The following is a 20,108-nucleotide window of genomic DNA, read 5'->3' as shown; positions in this document are numbered from 1 at the left end:
AAGGCTCATTGTAACATGGAAAAACCATAAACATCACAGAATAGTGATCTCTGGTACACGATTGCTGTCACTGGAAATGCAATATACAATCACTAAAATAAGTTAGGGCAGAATACAAAGAAGCTACAAAACTCAGAGACTAGCATTGGTCACTTTTATGCTCATAACAAAATAAATACCACTTAAAATATTGGAGTGTCCAAACTTCTGCAGTTGTACATTTAAGTTTAGTCCCAGAAAATGGTAACTTTTAAAGGACAATACCCAAAGCTGTGAAAGCTTTGAGTTATATAAAGAATGGTAATATACAAATAACCAGAAGAACAGAATCTATGGTCAATACTGAAGTAGTGGATCAGGTAAGGGAAAGACTAAGCAAAGTGACAGTGAGGTTGAATCCCCAAAGAAGTGATGTTAATAAGCTTTGCAGATAAAAGGCTACCAATACATGATGTAAAAAGCTCAGTAACAGATCTGTGACAAACAGAAAATGTTACCATCAGTTCAAATGAACTTAGTAAATGTCCACTTATATAGTAATTTATCTGCCCCTCATTTTAAGTATCACTTCTCTTTTGCTTGTTGACATGTTTAGTGGTTTATAAGTTGCACAAAAATTCAAAAAGCTTTCCTTAATTTTCCATTTCTGTAACTTCTCTAAACTTAGGATTTGCTTTGCTGATTCACATTTTGCAGTGCCAGTACATTAAGGCCAGGCCACATGGGTCCCTGAGCAACCTGGTCTAATGAAATGTGCCCATGGCACAGGGTTTGGAACTTGATGATTTTTAAGAGCCTTTCCAACCTGGGCTGTTCTATGATTCTATGATCACACTAAAGGAATTGAATCTTGATGTTGTTTAATGAATGTTTGCAATTAAAATACAGCTTATATTTTCAAAACATAAATTACCTTAGGAATGGTAAATGACCTCTGCCAACTTTGATTTGTGTAATAGGTCCACTACTAAATGACCTGTTTTGGCAATTTCCAAGTGACTTTTTGAGTCAAAGATGTCAAACTCTTTCCTGTACCAGGAATCACCAGTAGCTAAAATCATTTTGAGTCTGTAAATTAGAAAGAAAAAAAAAATTAAAGTTTAGGTAAACTCCCTGTACACAATTGTTTAAAGAACTGTTGATTTGCTGCTTCAGAAAGAATTATTACCCACTTAATGAGTTTTGTTAGTGAAGTTCTACACCTTGTTATAAATAAAAGTCTGAAAGAACAATTCACTTCAGATTTTACAAGGTGAGCAAAAAACCTATCAATTATTTTAGTAACATTCTACGGCCACAAAAAACCCCCCCATTTTATACTGTAGTTATCTGTGGGCAGACAGTGGCTTAACTAACTACACAAAAGATAACAAGAGCTAAAACTCATGAAGATACAACTGAAACCTGAATGCACATATCCATTATACCTGTTAATTATTACACCATTTCCTAATTTGTGGAAAGGTGCTCTATTCCTAGCAGCCAATGAAAGCCAAGCTTTTTATCTCTGAAATGGTCAGAGTCTGATTGACGGGTCAATGATCTATTAAAAAACAGTAACTACATCAGCAAGTTTTACATTTGCAAGGCACTGCAACTGAGGTTTAATAGACAGAAATATATTATGCTACATAGTGTATTTCCTCCAATCTAAACAGTAAGACAGGAATTCTAAATTTAAATGTTTTTAAAACAAACTGTCATTAACAGATTGTTAATCTCTAGTGATCTGCTGCACATAGAATAAAATTAAAAATAGCTTTAAAAATCCTCTTCGCTCTAGAAATGTTCTGATGCTACATACACAAGCTTAAAGTATCCCGAAAGTACCCTAAAAATACTCATCAATTTTATTCCATATTTTTCTACTCATTAATAGTATTCACTCACCATGATAATCACTAAGCATTATGCCAAGGCAATTTAAGAGGGTGACACAGCTTCAGCTTCCTATAATTCCTGAATATTCACAGTAACCACATGCCTACTCTCTGTTCTGAGAAGTTACATCTAAACAGCCTCATCAAGTCCTTACTCAAGCCCTGTACCCTAAAAGTAAACCACACTAATTCAACCTCCAGTTAAGAGTTTCTTTATGTCTGTTACACACTACAAAGCTTCAAACTACAAATAAAATTACAGAAATGAAAGACAGTAATGCATCAGAAGAGAACTATACCAATATAATGCAAAAGTGTACTTTCCCCTCTAGGAACACTGTAGTTTTAGGAGACAAACAGTGTATTCTTTTACCTTCCTGCTTTGATTTGCTGCAGCTTAATGATGAACATCCTAAATGGTACGTGGTTAATGACTTGACCCCTAAAATTTGCAAGAAAACATTATAATTGTCGTTTCCCTGCTGAAAAGCTGGTAATAAAGTAAGTAATAAATACATCAAGTACGATATTTCTTAAATTCTAAATTTTAATTTCTATTGTGGACTTTACCCTCCCTTTTTCACATACTTCACTTTATACTCCTCCTACATGTAGTATAAAAAATTAAAGGATTGATTCATGTACCTTACAACAGAGGGAACTGAATTATTCATACCCATCTTCAGAGTATTCCTTTTCAGTTCAATTCAAGCTGCAGGGTTGTTTTTTCAACAACTTAATCCATGTGATTGTGGAGTAGAAAAGCTACTAAGACAGTTGCCAACCAAAGGGAAACCAGAAAAACTTCTTGATGCAGAATTCTGTTTCCATCACAGGAAACTCTTCTGGTGCTTTCACCATGCTGCTCAAGTCTCCCTCCAAAATTCAACGTGATCTTTTTAAAAAGCCAGATACTGCAGCTGTACAGCAACTTTGAAAGAAGAAACAGCAAGCAGTGTAGTAACATTTTCATACACTTAGAAACTGAAACAACTCTGGAGTAGTGAGGAATGCCATTACATATTTGCTTGCAACTTGTGCAAGAAAAAGAAGGGAGATCTTTCTGCCAACAACTCCTGCTGGCACTGCAAGTGAATCAATATACCAGCAACAGCACCTATCTGCTAAATCAATAAGCTTGGTCCAAATACATAATGAGAGGAACACTGGCAAATAACAACTGACAGAACTCAAGCTAAGCACCTTGTAGCTGAAGCAAACTCACTCTACATAAGAGTGAAGGATGCATCATGTGGGCTTCAAAGAAGATGCTCTGTGTAAGTGAATGGCAGCTCAAGGAGATTTACTGACGTGGGCTGCAGCAGCCCAGGCTGGTGGCACCTAACAAGAACTCAGGGGAACACAGATGTGGGAGAACACACACATACACATGCTCCACTGGGGAAACGAACAGAACAGGTCTTACTTCTGTTATCTGTTGTTTGGTGATTGTTACAAGCACCAAATACCTTTTATCTGAATTTTCATACAAAATTTCAGGTAAAGACTGTAGTCCTGTTCATAACTGCCCTGTCTAACCAATGCAATTTTACACCAGGATATAATTTGGCTCACACAGTAACACTGTTAGCACATGGAATACTGTGCACAGAGGCTGCTGTCAACCAGACCTGGTGGTATAGCAATTTGCATACAGCAGTATCTGTAATAAGTATAAAGTTACTTCTAACTGAGGTACTTAGGTTATTACTGACCATAAAATAACTTCTATTAGTACCTACTATTGAAGTGAAATAGCAGCATCCAGTATTTAGTTCTTCTCACTGGTTATTACCAGAGGACCACAATACCATTTGGACTCAAGACAGGTACAGCTGGTTTACAAGCACAGAAAACCTGTACTCAGCAATGCCTAGCCATAAAACACCAGGTATCCTTTTTGTTTCCTTATTTGGAGCACTTTAAGTAACAAGATGATTTTTAGAATAGAGAACACTTATGGTATAGGTAACACAACAGAAACCTTCCTAAATACTCCTGCAGCAGCAGGGAAATAATTTAAACTAGAAATCAAGGTTCTAAGCAGTTCTATAGCCTAACACTGAAAAAAATGTAAAATACTGAGTAAGAAGAGGCAAGTTCCTCTTCATAACTATTATTGAACTATTATTATACAAAAAGAAGGCAAGCAATCAAATGGCATTGCTACTGCTAATATTTAATGTGTACCTACTTGCCAGCAGGATCAGGGCCTGTGGTTTCTAAAGTTGTGCTCTAGAAGGAAAATATTTCCCTGGATCTGAAATGAAGACATTTCTTCTGTAAATACAATCTTGGATCATATAGAAAAGGCATCTACTGAGCAGTTGCATCAGCCATTTTATTTTACCATTATTATTTTTGGAATCAAATGATGCAAAAATCTGAACACTAATTGTACACTTCCAATTCAGCCACTGAGATAGTCTTCATTGTGTTTGAAAATTGGAGTAAAGGTGGTAGGCTTTTGTGATTAACTTGATAATTCCTGCCTCACAGCCTTTGTGCCTTTCAAGATGGCCCCTTAAGTAAATTCTATTTATTGATTTTTGTTTTGCAATACACAAAAACATATAATTAAGGAGATATGAGCATCCAGTGGCTGCTACAAACAAAAGAAGTCAAAAGTTCTAGAGAACACTGACCTTTGGAGTAGAAAAGAAAGATAAAGGTAAAAGGTCAAAGATACACAAACGTGCCATGCACGTTTAGTTGAAGAACACTCATTCCCCAAACCCTTATTTGTGAGAACTATTGAAACAACTAACTGCTATACCTTCTGTCAAGATAGATATTATTCCATAAATTTCAGCATATTAAAATACCTCTCAATATTAGAATGGCATCATTGGGGCTTTTTTTAGTTTGCAGAAAATTTTCCACAGGTATCATTACCAATGAAAATCTATGTTGGGACTGAAACCTGACAAACAGAGGTGGATAAAGCAATACAGGACTGAAGATGAAAGCAAGGTGACTGGTCAAAGAAACATCATAACTGCTGGTAGATTTCACTTATTAGGATGAGAAGAAAAAAATATATATCAGAAATATTTAAAATAAAAAGCCACCAATATTATTTTCCCATCTTTACAAAAGCCTTATTTAAAAAAGATGAAGTTTATAATGAAGACCTGGATGCTGACTGCACATTCATAGTAAAAAATGGGATACTGTCACTGTTTTGGGCAACATTCATGGGTAAGACTGTCCTTTTGCTTTTGCACTGTGGGACACAGGGTGCTGAAAAGGTGTAATTCTTAAGTTTACTATGTAAAATAATCTATTTTATTTCCATGTAAGTAATCTACTAGTGCCAGAAAAATGTCCTTCACTCCCCACCACAAGTGGTTAAGTTAGCAATAGACCTGAACAGAAGATGCACTTCCTCTTGCCTTTAAGACAAGTGGGATATTTCTCATTTGTCAGCATCACAAAACAATTCAAGTTCACTGTCTGTCAACTGAAAAAATCAGTCACTCACTCCAAGAAGTCACATTGGAGCACACAAGTCATCACTACATCAAGTCATTTCTCAGGGCTGTTCAAAATTACAGGTGCCATATGAGCCCAGAAGACACCTTTGGAGCAATAGCTCAATCATGACTTCATTTGCTTCATCACTGTCTAGAGAGGATCCCTCCAGAAGAGCAAACATTTAACCCTGCTGCAAACAAGAATGGCAGCAAGTACCTTTTGTCAGGACTGAACCTATGGCACCAGAGCTATTAAATTCCCTCCCCATGCCAAGCCACACTGTGCACATTTTATCTGTGCCTCTGGTGTGCAGCTACATCCTTTATGTGGCATCTTTAGTGTAATTCTGTGAGGTTCAAAGGAGCTGGCAATCCAGTCCAATCAACAGCTGATCTCCTCAGTACTTCCAGATCTCAGGAAGATGAAAGCTGGCTTTACACATTTCTACAGAATCAGTGTCTCAAAAGAAAAGTTCAAACACATGGTTTTGATGTGAGCATTGCAATTTAAACAAAACTCCTGAGAGATGTTAACTACATGTTAGTATGACAGTAATGACTTTTATATCCAAATCTAGAATTTCAGTTCTTGTAAAGGCAAAAGATTATGTTAATATTTACCTTTTGCACACACCCCAAGAATACACTTCAGCTGTAAGTGAAAAGGATTTGATCTTCTATCTATAAGTCATAAGGTTTAGGATTTTTTTAAGAGATAAAGCTCCCTTAAGGAAACATAACCTTCAGACTTGGGCCAAACTGTCTCTGTACACTGGTGAAGAGCATTACAAAGATCACTGATGGTTCACTGCCCACACTGGCTCCTTGTTGTGGCCACAGAAGGAACACCCCTACCACCTTCTTTGCAGAACTCTATGAACGTCAAACACTCTTTCATGGCCATTCCAGTAAGTAGTAAAGTTGTTAATTTACTAGGGCACTGCAGGAAAACAGGACAAAAAATTCAGATTATTTTAAGTGAGTGAGAACTACAGTGAATCTTCTGGAAGCATAAACAAAGTTTTAAAGTCTTCTGGCATTTATTTAGGAAAAAAATTAAGATATGATTAATAAAGAAAATTAGCATTAGCTTTTTAATATATAAGCCTTTACATTTCAATGGTTTAGATGGATGTTAGTTTAGCAAACTGGTTAAGCTTTAACAGGGAACAGGTAACACTGAGTAACTATCAACATAGCTGACTGAGCCAAAGGTGCCTTTTAGATGCAAATTTCCTTATTTCAAAGAGGTAGCTTTTCTCTCAGACTTTAGGACAGTAATGCACTTTGACTATTTATTAAAAGTAATTTGACTTTTGATTATACTTCAAAAAATGGTAGATCACAGTTTCTATCCTGCTGTGCCCCAAAAAGGAAATCATCACAATTCAACAAAATGTGAATGAAGTGCACTAATTAAATGCCAGAAACACTGATGTGGCCTGTACCCTTTTCCACTGTAATTCAGTTGTCTGAAAACACCTCAAGAAAAATCAAAAAACTCGAGGTATGATGTAACAGATCATCCTGGGTCTCCTTCTACTGTTCCAAGTCATAGTGTGTAGCAGCAGGGCACAGCTGCATAACCACTGGTAAAAACCTTCTTGTACCTTTGCTCTCAGTCAAAGCACATCATTTTCTTCAGTTTATGTTTGAGGCAATACCTCATTTATTATATGTACTGTGCTACTATTGCTGTGTAGCTTCACTCAGCTGCCTTTGATTCAGTAACTTAAATGTTTTTATTACTTGCTGTTCTACATAGTTGTGCCTCTGAAATTTTAAGTTGTTTAACTTCCAAAGCTCCTGTGAAGTATGAAGAGCTAAGGGTGGAAACTAAAGAGATTTATCTATTTATTCATTTGTTTTCACGCAGAAGCTGCTCCCATCTGAAGTAAACCTAAAAATTGCTTCTTTCTGCAATATCATGCAAAGAGAGTAGAGATTATAAAGAAATGGTCACCTCATGGTTTAACAACTTCTGTATTGGAACTGCAATCCTGTTTGCAAATGCAATTCTTTTTCTGTCTGCCAGGTGTTGCAAGTTCTATACTTGATTTTCACTAGAATAGAAACAATAGGACTGATGTACACAAGGCCAATATTGGCTACAAGTATATTAGCATATTCTTTATCCAGAAAACCATGTGAGCTGCTATACAAAGCTAAAATCACAAAAGTCTTCAAAAGATTTTTTGAAAAAACACTAGCAGGAAGTTTTCACATAGAACAGCAGCGACAGTGCCAATGTTAGAAATCTATCTTTTTAACATGAGTTCTATTTAATGCCCCAACCCCCAAAGGAGTTTGGTACTAAGGGGGCTCTGAAGAGTGTTTAGTAACCCCCCCTTACTCCCTGTCAAGTGACATCATTTACACAAGGACATCTACTGCTCCGTGTGACTCGTGGTGCTTTAGTGCCACACACATGCACCTGAATTGTACATTCTGTAGAAACATGAAAGAGGAAAATTAGAGGTGAAGAAACACAAGGAATTTGCAATCCATTCCACATCAAAATATTCTTTGTATCCAGCTAATGATTTGAGTAACTCCAGGTTAAACTTGCTTGTGTTAGGAAGCACATGGAATGTAAGTGAACAGCTTCGGCAGTATTGAGCATATGACAGTAAATACATACTGGCTTCCCTTCCAGTAAGTTTCACATTAAAATCTGTTTATGTGAGCTTACTTTAAAAGACTTTAAAATTAGCAGATAAAGCAGAAAACCCAAAAAGCTATTACACTCAACATGTGATCCATTATCTTTCTCTAGAGATTTGTAATCTTTACAACAGACCAGAGATAGAGGAATTCAGAAAGCAGTACAGTTTGTTCTACCTTGGCTAATGCTCTGAATTACCTGACATTGCATTCCAAGAACTACAAATATGTTAACATTACATTTTATATCAAAACTTTATCTTGCAGGTCAAACTAACATATCATCTAAATGAGTGCCAGTTTAGGAGTCACGTGCTTATAAAAAACATTAAGTGAGGTATGGCAACAGTTATTGCAAGCCATTATGAAAGACTGGAGCAGAAGAAAAATTTGAGAAAAATAAAAGACATGAAACTAAACCACTAAGACATCATATTTGTCAGCACAAATCTAAAAAGCAGCAAATGGAGATTTAGTTTTATATGATGGAAACCAGATTAAAAAATACTTGAAGGCATCTTTTCAAAAATAAAGATAGCATTCATTCAGTAAATACAAGGTATTCAGAGACAAGTGAGAATCAAAACATTAACATACTTCTCTCAACAGGAACTTTATGACATTACAATATATAAACAATAAATTACGAACTTCAGCTGCCAACAGAAAAACCATGCAGAAAACTGAACAGTCTGATCACAGTGAGAAAAAAATTACTAAGTGATGGGTATGGATGGAAGGTTTCACAAAATGAGCAAGTGCAACAACTTGATTTGATGAAGCTGAAAAGAAAAACATCCAAAACAATGTCCACTTAAATTGCATTCCTCATTAAAAAAGGCAAATATAGAAGAGGGAAGAGGTAATATAATGAGAATTAAGAACTGTGCAATGATAGTGTGTAATTTGTAATTCCCTCATACATTATGATGTTACTTGTCACTTCTACCTCTATATAACAAACAAGTTTTACTTTACCAGCTCTGAAGGAAGTAAAGATTCCAATCCCAAATGGGAAGCAGCTCTCAAGTCCCTTGACCTGTGCTTATCCCTTTAACTGGAGAAACACAGCGTTTAAAAAACAAGCACTCACATTTTCTATCCAGGGAAGTTTAAAGGATAAAGTTCTGATCCTGGAAGCTATTCTATGCAGTTCCCCTCTCCAGGCAGCTCTGAAGTGACAAACTGCTTAGTGGGCATCTCAGCTTTCCTTGGAGCATGCAAACATGGAGAAGGAAGCTGTCCATCAGCAGCATTCTCCACTGCTTTGCATTGCAAAGCCACTGACACTGTACTGCTGGATAGAACAGTGCTGTCATGCAAAGCTTTTCCTCTCCAAACAGAGCCCAGCTTCTTAAGACTTTAAATATAGAAAAAAATGAAAGCCCCTAAAAAATGTCGTGACTCACATTCGCTTTTCAGGAATGAAAATTTCACTCTTGCAGCCAACATCAGTATTTTAGAAAGCTGTGGGGAAACTTCACCCAAATAGGTCAAACTCTTATTATTTCAAATTCTCTATAGCTCATATTATATAAATCAAAATACAGTTTAGCAGGGACTGAAGCTGTTCCAATGTAGAAGTTATCTAGGCTTTACCACATTACATTGGCTTTCCAGCTCCATGACAGAAATTTGCCACCATGCTTCACATTAATAAGAGTACTCATGATACTTCAAGAGCAGTTCTAGCCCATTATTCTAAAAATTAAGTAGTGACTTCTCAGCTCAGGAACTAGATGTCAAGAGCAGAAGTACTGGCAGAAAGCTTGCCACTGATCTTTGGGATTAGTACTGCTTTACAAGCATTGATGCAATGAGGGCTTTGAGCTTATTGTAAGAATGGGAGTCTCACACCTGAGAAGTCAGAGCTCTGCCTCCTGGGGCTCCTCTGCTGGACACAGGAAGGCCAGGAACAGCCCAACTGCTAAGTCTGTGCTCCCCAGAGGTTCTTTAGAATTAGCAATCCATGCAGTTAGAGAGCTAATAAAGTCACCTTCCTCCATCTTATCTCAATTTTATGCTCTTTTATGATCTAGGGTGGGAAAACAGAAAACAAAAACAAGTCTAAGTTCAAGAAACTACACTGCTTTAAACAAGCTGATCTGACATTCTCAGCAAAAAAAGCACAATCATATCTACACTGGCATATTCCCAAAGAACTCACACCAACCCCAGTATTTATTTTCTTTGCTTGTTGAGTAATTCCACCTTACTTAGCATTTCAGAAATTTTTCTAACCAAATATAACCACAGGTCAAATGATATTACCTGCTCTTCACCTGCCATCATGCAATTTGCTGGATGAAGTTTTGCTGAAAGACTGACTTCTTTTCAGACATATTAAGCATACCGTGTGAAAACAATTGAAATTAAATCTGCTGGCAAAACATAAATGTAATGTATTTGACAACCATTCCTTTTTTCCAAATGGACACATTAAAGTAGCTTATGGATGAAGCCATGGATGGTATTGTTATTCCAAGAGAACTTCTGCTCATTCTTCTATTACTAATTTCTCTGGATTCTTTTAATTCAACAGAACCTGGAAAAGCTTACATAATTTCTATTTTTCATCATCTTCAAAATAAAATTAATGAACTGCAGTTCCATTAGACCCCACTATTTCTGTACCTAGGAATGAGTAAATTGAATATGCTCTGAAAATGATAAACATTCACGACAAGAAGTATTTTACTTATCACTTTGGAAAATAATCAAATTCTTTCCTATATTTCTTGAAGAAAATCCAGTCTGATAGGACAGAAACTCTATGAGTTTATTAGAAAAGCAAATTCCAGGAGTTTCTCTTTAAGAATACATTCTGCCCATTTTCCTTAACTTCTGGCCTATATCAATTCAGATATGAGGACCTTACAAGTTTGTACAACCAGCTCAGTTCCAAGCAATCCTTAAGGTTAATATGTCCTCCCCATATTTTTAAGGCATTGGGAATAGATTATCATCTGGGTTTTTTTAATGGGAACTGAGGCAATGAAAGATTTCAGTAACTTTTGCTTGCACAGTACATGGAACCACGTGTAGAACTCAGTGAGTGAATCTTACATACTCATACCTTAAACATTGCACTGTCATTCCCCAGTGCATAATCCTTCACCTTTTTGATGAGGTACAAAACCACCCTTTTCACCTCAGCTTTTCACCCTACCTCTTGAGATTGTCACAGTCATCATCCCTGGTTATATGATTTCTCTATCTACAATTCTCGCTTCCTGCAATATGAGATTTATTGAACTCCTCTGCTTTTGTTCCTTACTTGAGGTCTCAGGTGCTGGTTTACAAGCACAAAATAATCAAATGATTCAAAGTCAGGATAAACACAGGGCATCTGACATAACTATTTTTGTTCTTTAGTTCCTGAAGCTCATACACTATTTGAAGGAAGTTCTCTCTTATCTTATATTGTTCGGAACTCACGCACACAATCACCTTCCTCCACCTTAGTTTTCAAAATGTTAAGAATTACTTTAAGTCCTGAGGCAGTGACCTATATTCTGTATTCTAGTGTGACTTTAGGACTCACTCTGGGAGAAAAAAGATGAGTATTTTGCCAAAGAACAGGTGTTTTTTTCTTTCTTTAAGTTAACAGGCCCATTAACTTCTTTAACTTACATAACCTTCACTGAATTAGCCAGCTAATAAACAAGAATAAATTGCACCTAAAACTGAGTAACATTAATGGAGCATGAGTTCAGTGCAGGTGAGGGGTAAAGTATTTAGGGAGAAGAGAACAGTGAAGGAGAGTGGCTTCTAACTCCATCCTTCACCTACTCAGCTATTACTTTGAGGGTTTTGGTCACATAAGGAAGAAGCTCAATTTCTGCTTAGGCAGCCCAATGTCACATTGATGTAAATGCCACAATGATAATGCAGCCTTAAAACCTGAGGTGAACATCTCAGCATCCTCTGTTCAAGAAAGCTGACCTCTAATGATAACTGAACAATCTAAAAGCATCCATTATTTCCATTGCCATTCAGTGTTCCTTTACTAAAGAAAAACAGCAGGCTTATGTGAAAACTGATGAGACAAAGGAAACCAGGATAAACTTTTACGACTTCCATGGTGATTTTAACTCATTCAGTCAGAAGACCACAATATTGTAGTCCTTCTTAAACCAGAAAATCTCTTACTATTGATATGCAGGGACCCTCCCTTTCCAGTACTTCAAAATAAGCCTAATTTCAACCTACTGGTTTTCAAAGGAAAAAAACCAGAAGAGATGAAGTAGAACAGGTAAGTTAGACATTATCTTGCCAACATTGACAAGATTAGACAATAAATAATCATGAAAAACTCCATACAGTGTTTTCAGAAATTGTTCAAGTGTGCTCAAGGAGGGACAATTTAATTAAAACAGAAATATTTCCTTTTCTGACCTATTTTCTCATTCTGAGATTCCTCTGGGATGAGCCATCTAACAGTGATTTTGTGCTGGATCTCTACATGCAGTGGGCACCATGAAGAATCCTGAGGTCTGTGAATGATGAGCAAGAAAAGATATCACATATACACTTTTACATCTAGCATAACCAGCTATTTTTTCCCCCCCTCAAGAAATCTGGTGAACAATACCAGGCAATGTATTCCTGGAGTTTGCTGATAATACCAATTTCAATTATACCAACAAACTTGAATGGTAATTCTTCATGCTTTGTATCTGGGCTTCACCCACCAACATATTTCACAGAAGATGTAAGCATTCAGATATATTTTAACAATCTTGATTTCCATAACCACTCTTCCAAAGTGAAAGAGGCTAAAGTTGATTTTGCTAATAGAAATGCAAACAAAAGCACTACAGGAGACTAGTATTCTCTAGCTCATAAGAGCTTTAATGTTTGTTATTTAAACAATACACACTACGTTTATGTCAACAACTTCTGACCGTCAATTGAGTATTAAACAAGAAAAAACTGGTTTGCAGCCTCTGATGCTTTGATTCCAGGCTGGAAAGATTTTGGGTATAATTTTCAGCCAGACAGTCAAGGACACCAAGAGTTGCAAAAAAGACCCATATCAATTGTAAATGTTACTTTCAAACAATTCTTATTTCACTCCTGACAAACCACTTTCTACTGATATTTGCTATGTTAACTGAAGTAGACAGGAACTTTCTAAAAAACAATTTCCAGGAAATAAACTGACTAAAGTACTTTATTTTCCCCCTAACCTTATTTAAGAGAACAAAGCTGGCATGGTCACAGTGCATCTGTGGAAGATTTATGCCTGTATATCTACCAGCTTTCCCATTACTAGCTTTTTCATCAGCTAATTTCAAACACACTTAACAGGGAGACGAGAATCACAAATATTTCAGGATTGGGTAACCGTACCACTCCCTCTTTTGTCTTCTAAATTAGAAATGAGGGATAGCAATCAAAAGCTACAGATTATGCCACAAGGACACAAACCAGCTGCTTACACAGATTCTCACTGATACAGGAATTGAGAAAGGAGAAGCCTTCACACTGACCCACAAAAGCCTCTATCATGAATGTCCATGTTGATGGGAAGGTCAATGAAATCAGATTTATTTGTTACTGACTTCAGCAAGCTTTAGGTCTGACCTGCTGCCTCCAGAGTGTTACTTTTTGTCCTACTCATCTGAAAACAAGAAGTGGTGTTACAGGGATAAGAGTCACTACAAAGCATATTTAATGTTTATGAGTTAAACTATCTGGCAACACTCATTATCAATATATTGACAGTAACAGTGCCAAAACATGGCACTGACAATTTCTCTGTATCTACAGACTGCCTAACCAAGAGATGAGGACATCAGCTCCTGTATACATGAAGAGCTTTTTATATCTGCCCTGTCACAGAGCTGAAGCAACCAGTTGGCAACATCAGTCATCATGCACAGCAACTATATAAACAGATGGAGACAGAAAGTCTTTAAAGCTAACAAACATAAGCACTACCACTTTTTGTGGCAATTAAAAATATTTACTCATGAAGTAGTTATCATAATTTATTCAATATTTTGATTCCTGCAGAAGAATTACTAGGAAGTTAGAAGCTCAGAAAACTGCTCTGTCCCACTTACTGAGGATTTTCCCAAGTACGTTTCACTTACAAATTAGGACACCATGTCAAACTCACATCCTAAATAAGGGGCTAATAGATCTATTACCAGAACTTCTGGAAATGCATAGAAAAACAAAATCTTATGTTTGAATAAATAATAAACTTAAATATTATTTTGCTCAGCTACAGATTATTTTTGTAGCAATGGCTCGAGTAAAAAAGCAAGACTCACTCTAGCCGAGTCCCTACTAGGCTAAACCTAGAACTTCCTAATTTACTCACACAATTTTGAGTTTCACTCCCTACTCCTGCAGTGCTATAGACAGGCAAAAACATGACTATTTACAGATTAAGAAAACAACAGCAGCTTATTACTTAAACTTAGCAGTCAGGAAAAACTTCAACTTAATGCAAAGTAGTACATAAAAATATTAAATAATCAGACCACAGGTGCCTAAGCATCTCATTAATATAACAAAGTACTGAAAGGTTTAAAGCCTTTATCTCAAATGGAAATAATCTGAATACCTCTTCTCCAATTTTGCAACATTGCAGAAAGCACATCTCAAATTTGCAAATTAACTTCTGCATCCTGCCTGGAAAACCACCAAATTCAGGTTCTTTTTTCTCAAGGCAAAAGGAGTAAATGAAGAAAACCTACAAGTCTGCTCTCCAGATCTGCTATGGCTCAACACAGCTGCAGCTATTTATAGAGGAAAGGCTCTAAACCAATAGATCTCAGTACTGGTACCTTATGCTATCAGTAAAAAGGCTTTTAACAAGCTTTGGGCTCTGATTGGTTGTAAACAAGATGACTGAAATGAAGATTTCTAGTCAAGTGTTCATTTGGTAAAAGTGCTCATATAGACAGTCCCAAATTAATGGAATTCACCTAATTCCATTCCACCTAATTCCACCTAATCCATTCTGGGATTCACCTAATTCATGTGCTGCCTGTGGCAGCATCTTACAGGGACAGCCCTCCAGCAACAGTGAAGCCAGAAAACTGCTCCACACATCCCAGTTCATTCCTGTCACATCACATACTGGCTAGGCATGAAAAGGGAAGAATATAATCAAGAAATATGGCACTTAGAGTACAACAATTAATTCACAAATTTGGAATTGGAATTAAGATCAGATTACATTAATTATTCCTTAGACCTTTTAATCTGTAGTATATTTGTTTCATTTAAAAATACATCTTTGAAAGAACAAATGCTGTACCAACATTACCTCCCATTACTCTGAAGACTGAATGCTGGTACATTCTCTTGCAAATAAAGAAACTACCATCTCTATTTTCACAGCCTATGCCAAAACCTGTTAGACATGAAGTTTTTACTTTAAAGCATTGAGAAGGTGGAAAATAAAACCCATGAATTGAGACCATCTCAAGTTAAAGATCTGGAAAATAATTACATTTCTATTGAGTACATTTTCCCACAATATGCAGGCAGGTCCCATGCAGAATTCTGTGAAGTCCTACACACTTGCTGCTTGTCCTCATTGTCTCCATTTAACACAAACACACAGGATTTTAGCCAAGAGGCGTGTGAACAGTACCACACTTACCATTCCTGTCAGATTCATATCCTGCCATTTGCCCAACTATTATGCAACTGTCCAGAGATCTGTTGACTCTGCAGAGGCTGAACAGTTTCTGCAGCAGTTTGGGGTAAGAAAATAACCCCAGCTCTCACCTATTTATTTACACTACCAAGGTCTACATAAAGCAGTACAGCATAACATAAAAGCCCAAGAAAAAAAAGGAAAATAGGCTTTTATTTTTGCAGTTTCTGGTGCAGTCAGGAAGGGAAACATAAATGCTCATATAGGCAATTCAAAGGCAAACAACTTGCTTCAATTTTTACTTGGAATTTATCTCAATCAATTCTTTAAGCAAAGGCACTTTGCTTAAACTGTCAAGTGCTTAATGTGGTATGGCTCACAACTTAAAATGAAGTTTCTGAAACAACTGTAATTCCATCTGCAGTTTATTTCAAAAGCAATTTGTCTTCCCAGAAGAGAGTTTACCACAGAAAGGAATTGGTCCTCTGTACAGATCAACCTTCCTCCTGAGTGTGCTATCTAACAGAGGCTCCAACTCTGCACTGGAGGCAAGCCCAGGGTTACCCTGGATGTGAAGGGCTCAGGCAGACAAGAGCAGAGTTATCCAGAGCCCTGGGAGGATCCCTGATTTGCAGTTTCTCTGCTCCTTCTCATCTGCTCTGGTCAGCTGGTAACAAGACTGGGATGTGAGCTGGGAATAGCTATTCCAGTTTCTGAGGGAATTCAGCACCAGAACACCCTGGGAATGTTTTAGCCCAAATAGCTAGTACTTCCAATAATAAATAGATTAAAGCAGGAAGTATTTGATTCTTGTCTTAGATCCCTTTTCTCAATAAAATTTTAAAATCCGACACAGAAAATTACTCCAACTGCTATGAAATTGCTAATACACACCTTAAAACAGTACATTGCTTTAGGAAGCCACAACACAGTGTTCAGGATTGTTCTCAGCCATAATGAAAATAATCTGTTAAAATTTATATATAAGATAATAATCTGTTAAAATTTATATATAAGATATTTTAAAAGCAGCTTACAAGAAATTAAATCAAGTTGTTTGTCTCCCTGAGCTATACTTCAGATTTTAAATAGAAACTGATACCTGTCATGTACACACAGTTGAAAATGACCTAGCTGCAAAGTCCATAAATAATACAGACAGTTCCTACCACACAGGTATTGAGTTCTCTACTTAGCTCTCTCTTCAAATGTAGTCCTAAAACCAAAAGTTCATATGAAATTAATGAAGTTTGTGAAACTCCTGATTGTGAAGACAAAAATCTTTTAATCTTTATCTTTTCACCCACCACAGTGATTTTGTTTTTACTGAGGCTACTCAAATGTGAATCTTCTGATGGCACCCCACAGGGTATATGAGAGTAAAGGAGATACAGTTCCTCTTTTATTATTGCAATTACCACTTTCATGCCTGCTAGAACTCATTCTGAAGCATGCCATTTTTCATTTCCTCTGGCAAACTGATTTGACTCAACTGCTCAGTGCTTAGCACATAAGAATTCTGGAATGGGGGACACAGACAGTGTTGTAACTCCTGCCTCCAGAAAGGACTTGAATCAAACAGAAATTTGGTACAGACCTGCTGAGTTTGGTAAACTGCCTGTAAACTGCACACATTATTTCAGTCAAAAAACCATGCCAAATAAAACTCCCCAGTTATCTTATCTCCTACCATGTTTAAAGACTAAGAAATCTAACATGCTGATCTAGTTATTCTCAGCATCCAACACACAGCTTGTTAAATATTTTGCCGAGTTCCAGTCTTATTTAGAAAGGAGGGTAGGTATGGTACAGCCATTGCTTCAAATACAACTGTGTGACTGAGCCTCTGGAGAGATCCACGTGGCTCCCACATTGTCATATCCCATGCTCACCCTCAAATACATCCACAAAGGTGTGCTGCAAACAGGCTGGTATACTGCAAGCAGCTGATAATTGAGTGTGCTCCTAAATCAGAGAGAACACAGCTGAAAGCAGGACAGGAGCAAAGCACATTAACCTTAACATCTACTTCTACATGCTTGAGCAAACTGGCTAATCACATTCTTCATTTAACCTCTGTGCTCCTGCAATGATATTCCAACCTACAGAACGAGGTGGAAATAATTACCTGATAAGGACTAATTGCCACAATACCTCCCATCACCTTCTTTCCTATGCATTTACAGCACTTAAGAACTCGTACAGAAATTGAACTCTAGCTAATGAGAACACACAAGTGACTGAAATCAAGTAGTAGCTCAAAGCTGATACAACCACTGAGAACACTGCAGTTCTGTGAACTAAAAATTAACATCAAAATAGAAGTTTTCCATAAACTACCTATACTATGGACAGAAAACCAAATCAGTGAGCTTGTTTCTGAAGCCCTGTGTGAACACCCAGAGAACAAACGGGCCTGAGAACCAGCTCCTTTCTTGATTTTTTCCCCCATATCACTAACAAGGAACTTTGTTCTCTAGACTACAATTATAAACCATCTTCAATACAGATAAAAAACAGATAAAAGTTAAGGACTTTATTAGTGGCCCTTAAGAGAACTTCCTCAGATTCTCAGGACAGAGAGCAACATTAAATCAAGATAAAAATAGAGCGTCAATTGCCTGAAGAGTTTATGTGAGTTAAAGAATCTGTGACTAATCTCCCTGCTGACAAATACACACAAAAGTTAAATTACTTTCCCACAAGCCTTGTAGCACAGCCCATAGTGGTTAGAGAGATTCCCACAGCGATAAAGGAACTTCCTGGTTATTCCAGGCTTAGGGGCATTGGTCTCCCACAAGCCTAAAAAGAAAAAAAAATACCCACTGTATTTTCCAATTAGCAGCCCAAACCGACAGAAAATGAACAAGCCACTTAAGTCCTCTAAAATAAATTCAGGGCAATAGTACAGCACACTGTCTCTCATGCTCTGAAAGCAGACCTTACACAGTTTAAAACAATATTCTTAAGAGATGCTCCCTGAGCTACTTTAAAAAATGGACTTTAATGGACCAAGAGCCAGCAAAATGAAAACCAGTGGAGCAGACAAAGCCGATAAATCTCAAGGTCTTTTCCAACCTCAGTGATCTAACGGTTCTGTGAAAGCAGCCATGTTAACGCCTTTACTCGAAGCCTCTGTCCCCTCACGGCAGGGCGGTCACTTAAACACCCGTGGAAGCGCTGGGTTCTCCCACAGGCTCCTTTCCCCGGGTGCGCTGAGCGCTGCGTGTGAGCCCGCCCTCACTCGCGCTAACAGAGACCTCGTTTTTCACGCAGCTGAGGGCGGCACCTGAAGGCAGCCCGGCCCGGGCTCTCCGCAGGCAGCAGGTCAGCCAACCGGCGCAGTGCCCCGCGGCCCGGGCGCTTGGCAGCGGCTGCGCTCCCAGCGGGGCGGGCAGCGGGCCCGGCCTCACGGAAAAGGAACGGGAAGGGGAAGCAGCGGCGCGGCGGGCGCGCACTGCGCAGGCGCGGCCCGGCCCCACCGCCGCGCCCCCTCCCCTCCGCGAATCCCGCCGGGGGCGGTGCGGGGCGCGGGGCGCAGGCGCGCTCGGAAGGCGCGGAGAGCTCCCGCCCCCCGCGCCCCGCGGGCGCGCCGCCCCCCCTGCAGCCCGCGTTTAAAGGCGGTGGCGGCGGCGCCCAGCCCCCGGCCCCTCCTGTGACAGCGGCAGCTCCGCTCCGATCCTTGCTTCTGGCGGCCGCCGCCATGTACCGCTACTTGGGGGAGCTGCTGGCGTCCCGCCTGGCCGCCGGCTCGGTGCTGGCGGGCTCGGAGCCGGGCGGGCCGGCGGCGGCGGCCGGGGGGGCAGTAGTGGCGGCGGCGTGGGGCGGCGGCCGGTGTCCGCGGCGGCACTACTGCGAGGCGGCGAAGAAAGAGGACGACCCCAACTTCTTCAAGATGGTGGAGGGGTTCTTCGATCGCGGCGCCAGCATCGTGGAGGACAAGCTGGTGGAGGGGCTGCGCACCCGCGAGGGCATGGAGGAGCGGCGCCACCGCGTCCGCGGCATCCTCCGCATCATCAAGCCCTGCAACCATGTGCTCAGCGTTTCCTTCCCCATCAAGCGCGACAATGGCGAGTGGGAGGTGATCGAGGGCTACCGGGCGCAGCACAGCCAGCACCGCACGCCCTGCAAGGGAGGTGAGAGCCGCCGCCTCGCCGGGCCCGCGGAGGGCCGGGCCGCCCCGCCCCGCCGTGCCCCCGACCAGCCCCCCCTGTCCCGCCGTGCCTGCTGCCCGCCCGGCCAGCTGGCCAGGCGGCTGCCTCGCTGTGCCACCCCTGGTATCCGATACCCGAGGAGACGCAGGCGCAGGGCCGTTCCTCCTCAGCCCTCCGGCGCTCCGCTGTCCCGGCCCCGCGGGTGACCCCCGGGCCAGCCCCGGGCCGGGTGTCACGGCCGCCTGTCGGGCCTTCGCCGCACCCGCCGCCCGTCTGGCCCTAGGCATGGCGAAGAGATCCCCGCCTGATT

General features: G+C 39.5%; 2 protein-coding genes across 6 annotated transcripts in view; one reads left to right on the top strand and one right to left on the bottom strand.

Moving 5' to 3' along the window:
• The window catches only part of SHLD2 (shieldin complex subunit 2), a 38,236-nt gene extending 19,195 nt beyond the window's left edge, over positions 1-19,041 (bottom strand). For 2 of the 5 annotated variants that reach the window (XR_011681035.1, XM_071438710.1), the window contains exon 1: positions 914-2,540. The gene's annotated coding sequence lies outside the window, so the exon portion shown is untranslated. Of the gene's footprint in view, positions 1-913; positions 2,542-12,418; positions 12,517-18,904 lie in introns of those variants that run through there. The other 3 variants (XM_071438712.1, XM_071438711.1, XR_011681037.1) reach the window with 3 other exon arrangements.
• A 306-nt stretch (positions 19,042-19,347) lies between these two features.
• GLUD1 (glutamate dehydrogenase 1) overlaps positions 19,348-20,108 on the top strand; it is a 28,816-nt gene continuing 28,055 nt past the window's right edge. Inside the window, exon 1 of the mRNA XM_071438713.1 lies at positions 19,348-19,780. Within this exon, the coding sequence (XP_071294814.1) occupies positions 19,348-19,780 (433 nt within the window). The remainder of the gene's footprint in view (positions 19,781-20,108) is intronic.

The sequence above is a fragment of the Agelaius tricolor genome, unplaced genomic scaffold (genome assembly GCF_023055355.1).
Source record: "Agelaius tricolor isolate 1412-34295 unplaced genomic scaffold, bAgeTri1.0.p SCAF_13, whole genome shotgun sequence".
NCBI classification, from domain to species: Eukaryota; Metazoa; Chordata; class Aves; order Passeriformes; family Icteridae; genus Agelaius; species Agelaius tricolor.
This window is presented reverse-complemented; position numbering and strand designations above follow the sequence as displayed.